The sequence below is a fragment of the Zootoca vivipara genome, chromosome 5 (genome assembly GCF_965207765.1).
Source record: "Zootoca vivipara chromosome 5, rZooViv2.hap1.1, whole genome shotgun sequence".
In the NCBI taxonomy this organism is placed as follows: domain Eukaryota; kingdom Metazoa; phylum Chordata; class Lepidosauria; order Squamata; family Lacertidae; genus Zootoca; species Zootoca vivipara.
In genome coordinates this window covers 52,323,259-52,329,547 of record NC_142588.1, presented here as the reverse complement: position 1 = coordinate 52,329,547, position 6,289 = coordinate 52,323,259, and the positions used below count along the sequence as shown (strand labels likewise).

The following is a 6,289-nucleotide window of genomic DNA, read 5'->3' as shown; positions in this document are numbered from 1 at the left end:
TAACTCTAGGTTAAGAAACCAATTTGTAGAAAGAAAACTAAAAAAATATGAATGTGGTGTATAGATCTGTCTCTCTACCTACTGAGCATGGTTGATGAGATGGAAGCATCCCCATTTCCACTCTCTCCAGCTCCCCCCCCCCCCATCCTTCCATGGGCAGCAGTCTGGGCACTGAGACTGAGGCGCAGCTCCAAGTCACTGGCTGCAAGCTCATCCAGGCTGTTGGGATCCTTCTGACACTCCCTCAGTGCCTTTATCACGACCTCTCCCTCCTGTCTGCAGCTAGTTGTACTAGTATGGCCACTTTGAGGGATAAGCCTGATTGGTCACTCCTTCCCAATGACATAAGGGAGTTGCTGGATCCCTTGATCACTTTGATTGCCCTTATATATAGTGCATAGCTGCACAATAGCCTCTTTGAGGTGCAGTGACCAGAATGGTATACTGTATTCCTAGAGCAATCTCACCATATATTTTAATAAAAGTAATATATTAGAAGTTTTATTTTTTATTCCGTTCCTATCAATTCCCCACATGGAAATTGTCCTTTTCATAGCTGCCACAGAGTGGGCCAATGTTTTCATTAAGCTATCAGTTACTGCTATTTTTGAACCCAACAGTGTATATTTGTCCTAACATGCATCCCTTTACACACTTTCACATTTCAAATTTTGATGCCCATTCCTCAGTTTGGAGATATCTTTTTGGAACTCTTCAATATCCTTTTTTGTTTTATCACCCTAAATAATTTGGTGTCATCAGAAAACTGAGCCACCTCACCCCTATGAACATGTTTTCCCCCTCCAGAAGTGACATCGCAGGGGAGCAGCCACAGCTGTTACTGGATTCCATCTTTCATCAGATCCAGTCATCTTAGCCAATGTAGTTCAGCAACCTCTGGAAGACAAGTTTTTAATCCCTGCCTTAAACAAAAGGTAGAACACTTGTATAACAGCAGTCAATAATATGAATCCAACTTTTTGTCACCATCATGGCGGAACTGTAATAGTGAACACCAAAGATATCAGAGCTTAGCAGGTAAAGGGAAGCATATGAAAAAGATTGGAATGAATAAGAAACAACAGAAACAGAAGGATAAGTGGAAAACATATTTAATCTAGTTCTTTAGTCTGTTAAAATACAAAGGTTTAAGGAATTGGGTACTGTCACACCCCCCATCAAGTCCAGTTAATAAATACCTATTGATAACCTTGCTGGCTCAAGTGGATGTGAGAAAAACTCTATGATGAACTATAGGCTGTGTACATACGTCAAACCATAAGTCTCTCAAAACAGAGACAGACAGGAACAACATCAGTTTTGTGTTTTACTGCCTCCAAATAGATACTGTACCTCCAAGAACAGAGAAGTTAACTGCTTGCATTCCAAGATGAAGATGAGATTGGTTGCCAGAAGAAATAGTGGGAGGGTGAGATACGTCTGTGGATTTTGGAGCCTACAAGGCCAGACTGTGTGAGCCATACACAACAACAGAAGGGAGAAAGTAAACTTGCCAGATGAAAACTATTTTTAAAAATCATTTCACAACTTTTATTGTCACAACCATCCTGCACAGTAGGATTTCAATCTGCAGACAATTTGAAAAGGGGAATCAATTGCATGCATACGTAGCTGCTGCAGCAGAACAGCATCAGGCAGTGCCTCCAGAAGAGTTGGAAGGGACTCTGAGGTCATCTAGTTTCTTTTTCTTCCAAAAAGGCAGGCAAAAGTGCACTTCATAGGCATCAAAATTCAAAGTAACCATTTGTGAGCTGGCTCTAGATGGGTACTTTTTAAAATTGAGTCACAGAACTGAAATCCATGCATGGTAAATCAAGAGCAGATAGGCTGAGGGTGTTTTGCATCTGCCATCTTCCTTGAACGCCCCCCCCCCATATCCCTTAATGACTGTTAATGGCTGCAACTTGATCCAAGGCTTGGATTGGAAGGAAAGGGAGACCCCCCCTCTTTGATCACAGACCTTTCCCTGCTGCTGCCAAGGAGAAGCCAGCAAACAAGTGTGACAGCCAGGGTGAGCTCAGCTGTTCCACGTGCAAAGCGGCTCATTTTCAGCCATTTGTTCCATGGTGTGCACCTCCTGGAGCAAGGAAGAGGGTGACCAAGTGCAGAAATTATTTCAGCCTTCTTGGACAAAGGAGGCGAGAGCTGAACCACTGGGTGGGAGGAGCCAAGTGTCAAAAGGGCAGACTTCATTAACGAAAAGCAGCTAATGAGAAACCAACTCTGATCTGGGGTGACAGCCAAGAAAGCAAGGAATGTTTATGTCTGGGCCAGGAATCCCTTCTGCACACCAGCACAAATATTCTTTTTCATAGTCTAACCACCATGCAAGGTGGAGATGAAAACGACGTTATCCTGGTCTTGGAGCAGATAGTCCAGCTCCCCCATCAACTCCCAATCTGCGTCATTGATCAGCACCAAGATTCCAGGCCGCACAGAATCTCCCTGCACAAACAGTTCTGGCCTCTCTTTCAACAGGTTCTCTTTAATCCACACCAGCAAGTTTCGAACATCCCAAGGTCTTTGCTGGCTGGGCAAAGTCACCTGATGTTTTCTTATCCCATCAAACAAGAGCTCTGCTCCACCTCTGAACTCCAGCTGAAGAGACAAGGGCGCCGCCATCTTTCCACATGAAAACTATTTGAAAAGAGTATACAGTACTACCTCCTGGAACACTGTGAAAAAAGGCTGCACTATTGCCTCTACTTTGAAACTGTGGAATTAATATCTGTGTAGGTCATAATGGGTGCCTTGTGCATTAAACTATTACAGTTCAGCTTCATTAAATGAACTAGAAGCAAACATTTTTTTTCAGGATAGACTAACTTATTGCAGTAAAGTTTGCTTAGTCTGTCAAACTATATTCTGATACAGTATGAACAGCTTGAGAGGATAAGACCCCTGGTAAGACCTTAAATCCATCTTGTCGGCCAGCAGCCCATTTCTATGGAATATCCACAGCTTCCATGCCTTGCAACAGCTTACCCTGTTATCTGGGCTCAGGATTTAGTATTCAGAAGTGGACTGTTCCTGACACATTGCCCTTTGTTTATTTTTTATCCTTTTTTTTTTTTTAAAAAAAAACTACTTTCATTTTAAAGCCAAGGGCCGCAACCATATCTTGTGGCAGTGAATTCCATAAATAATTTGTGTTCTTATGAGCACAAGAACTCTGCTAGACCAAACACATATCTAGTCCACTCCCTAGTTTTCCACAATACAAACCGGACATCCATGGGGCCCTTAGGGCATGAGGGAAAGAGCCTTCTCCCGCTATTGCTCCCTAGCGAGTGACACTCAAGACAACATTGCCTCTAATCCTATATGAACATAACGATCAGTAACTATCCTGTGCCTAAATTCCCCTGTCCAAAAACTCCACATACACAGCCATACATGGAGGGAACAGGAAGCCTACCCTTTTTTCTTTCCCCTTACAACCGAGCACAAAGGAATTGCCAAAAACCACTAAACCAGCACAAAAGAAAGTTGCCCCTTTTAACCGCCCCCCCTTTTTTCAAACTGCTGTAATCTCTCCACCTCCTCAAAACGGTCGACGCTGCCCCACTTACCCGCCAAAGAGCTCGGCGCGCTCCTATTGGTTCTCCGCCGCTAACGGGCGTGTTTCTTACGCGTCACGCGCATGGGACGGGAGAGAGGTGTAGGTGGGTGGCGAAACCGGAAGGAAGTCTACCTCAGGCGGCCACCCTTCTCTTTTAAGCTCCTCCCTCTCCGCCTTCCTCCGCCCCCGTTTCCTTGAAACCCGGCTACGTACAGGGTTGTGTATGAGAAAGAGGCGGGGGGAGTCATAGTCAGCGAGAGTCCGGGAAAGAGGCATCTGGCGGAACTCGAGTGAAACCGCGCATGCGTAGTTTAGTGTCAAAGCGAGGCGGTGAGAGTGGAGCGGGAGGAGAGCGAGATGGGCGTGGCTTTTCTACCAGGCTCTCTGTCGAGAGTGGCTGAGGAGAGAGTGCGCATGCGTGACTGTAGTTGGGAGCGAGCGAGGGAGAGAAGCGAAGTGCAGCCGGGCTTGGGTGGTGGTTGGAGGTGGGGGAGGAGGAGAGGAAATCGGCATAAGGAGGCTTATTGCTCTGCCCCGCCCCCACAGAGGAAGTGGGAACACAGAAGGCGGCGGCGAAGACGAAGACGCCGGATCCGTCTCGGGCCGGGTGAGAGACTGAAATGAGCTTCCCTGTGGGTGGTGGGCTCCTTTATTCGCAGCGCTTTTCCTTTCCCACTTCCTACCCCACCCCTCCATACTAAGAAAAGTGGGGCTTGTTGTCGTTACGACCGTTGGTACTGCTTCTCCTTGGTGAGGGGTGAGGTCTCCTTCAACCCAGACTCCTATGGCTTTTCTTTTCTACACAGAAGTGAAAAGGGGGGCGGGGAGAGAAGAGATTTATTTCACACGCCCCCTGCTTTGTGGGGTAGCTCCACTTTATCCCTCAAAAACTGTGGTGGAGCCCCTCCCTCACGCCTTAAAGCAAAATCCATCATTGACTTTGAACAGTTGTGGAGATTGGTTAAGTGTCTTTCAGGGAGGGACCTGAGAGTTCGTGAGTTGTCAAGGCGGGACGGTCTTTCTCACTTTCCTCTTCTCTCCAACAGGCGAAACTGGCTCCCAACGCCCATTGGATAAGGAGTCTTTTTATTTTATTTTACCCAAAACATGAAGGAGGATGTGCAGTCTTCACAGTGTTGGAGTCCTGAAGCTGTTTCATCAAGGGAAAGGAGGCTTGTCCTGAAATGGTGCCTATAATCCTTGTTGCTAAATAAGTAGTATTGGAGTACTGTAGTAGGATTTGAATACAGCTGTCTGCCCTTTTGTTGTTTGGCACAAGTATCCTCCACCAGATGTTTTACTACACCATCAAAAATATTATGCTGATGTGTTTCTTTCAGCCCCCAGACTGCCACAACTGATGGCTGTAGACCATCAATGTACTTTAGCTAGTAGCATCTTTGGGACCTTGCCATGTACTATGGTATGGTTATTATGAGCAAGAAATTTGCGATCAAATGGTTCTTTGGCTTTTAAAGCTAGCGAGATAGACTTGAAAGTTGTTGTTCTACTTGATATTGGATTATTGTATACTGCCGCTAAAAATTAAGGTCAAAAACTTTTTCTGTTGCTTTGCTGGCAGCATCAAAGCTCTAACGTGACATAACTGCTGCAATTGTGTGCCTTTTATCCCTTTGGATCATAAAGCAAGGAAGAAAGGTGTTGGAAAAAGCCAAACTATTGTCTACTCTGAGGTTTTGATACAGTTTTTGAGTTAGTTTAAAAAGCAAAGATGTCATTCTTCAATTTTCGTAAGATCTTCAAGTTGGGGGGTGAGAAGAAAAAGAAGCAGTATGAGCATGTCAAGAGAGACTTAAACCCAGAGGACTATTGGGAAATTATAGGAGAACTTGGAGATGGTGCTTTTGGAAAAGTATTCAAGGTAAGAAATTTTGTTTTGTCATATTCCTGCTGTAATCCTGAAATATGAACACTGTCTTTTTCTATAACCTGTAACTTGGGAACATCTCACTATATCATAAAGATTTCATTATCCTTAGAAGGATTTTGGTTATTCTGTTTTTAATTATGCGGAAGTATGGAAGGAGATAAAAAAAAAACCTGGAAATTTGGAGTAGACTAAATCTATCGCTATGAGGAAGAATCTCGACTATCAAGATGTCAATGCTGTCAAAAATGCTATTATTCCAAATGATCCCTATAATAATGGGACATGCTGCTTTAAATAGTGGCAGAAAGAACTGGTAAAGTTCATATGACAAGGCAAAAAACCTAGAATTGAGTATAAACTTTTGACGGAGATAAATGACAGAGGGGGCTTTGCATTGCTGGACCTCAAATTATACTATGAGGCTGTATGTCTTTATTCGACAAAGGAATGGATGATTTTGAAAAACACCAATATATTGGACGTAGAGGGGTGAGATAATAGATTCAGCTGGCAGGGGTATTTGGGCTATAACAAAGTGAAAGCACATAGAGGCTTCCTCAATCATATAATTAGAAAATCTTAATACACAGTCTGGGAACGATACCAAAAAGTAATTAGAACCAGATACACCATGGTGGTTATTGCCTTTGGAAGCTATCGCGGTAAAAAAAAGAAAAACATGAATAGCAACTGGGTGACATATAAAGACATATTAGAAGAAGATAATGATCAATTAAAAATCAAAAACTTTGAAGAACTTAATTAGGTTTGGATTGGTTACAGTATTATCAACTAAATGATATATTTAAAGTAGA

At 43.6% G+C, this 6,289-nt stretch overlaps 1 protein-coding gene and 1 pseudogene across 6 annotated transcripts in view; one reads left to right on the top strand and one right to left on the bottom strand.

The window, feature by feature from the left end:
- Nucleotides 1–1,096: 1,096 nt before the first annotated feature.
- LOC118093724 (ubiquitin-related modifier 1 pseudogene) lies at nucleotides 1,097–3,502 on the bottom strand (annotated as a pseudogene).
- Nucleotides 3,503–4,125: 623 nt separating this feature from the next.
- The window catches only part of SLK (STE20 like kinase), a 47,566-nt gene continuing 45,402 nt past the window's right edge, over nucleotides 4,126–6,289 (top strand). For 4 of the 6 annotated variants that reach the window (XM_088669615.1, XM_035133912.3, XM_035133913.3 and 1 more), the window contains exons 1-2: nucleotides 4,126–4,190; nucleotides 4,630–5,465. In XM_088669615.1, the coding sequence (XP_088525741.1) occupies nucleotides 5,316–5,465 (150 nt within the window). In that variant the 5' untranslated portion in view covers nucleotides 4,126–4,190; nucleotides 4,630–5,315. The remainder of the gene's footprint in view (nucleotides 4,191–4,629; nucleotides 5,466–6,289) is intronic. The other 2 variants (XM_088669618.1, XM_088669617.1) reach the window with 1 other exon arrangement.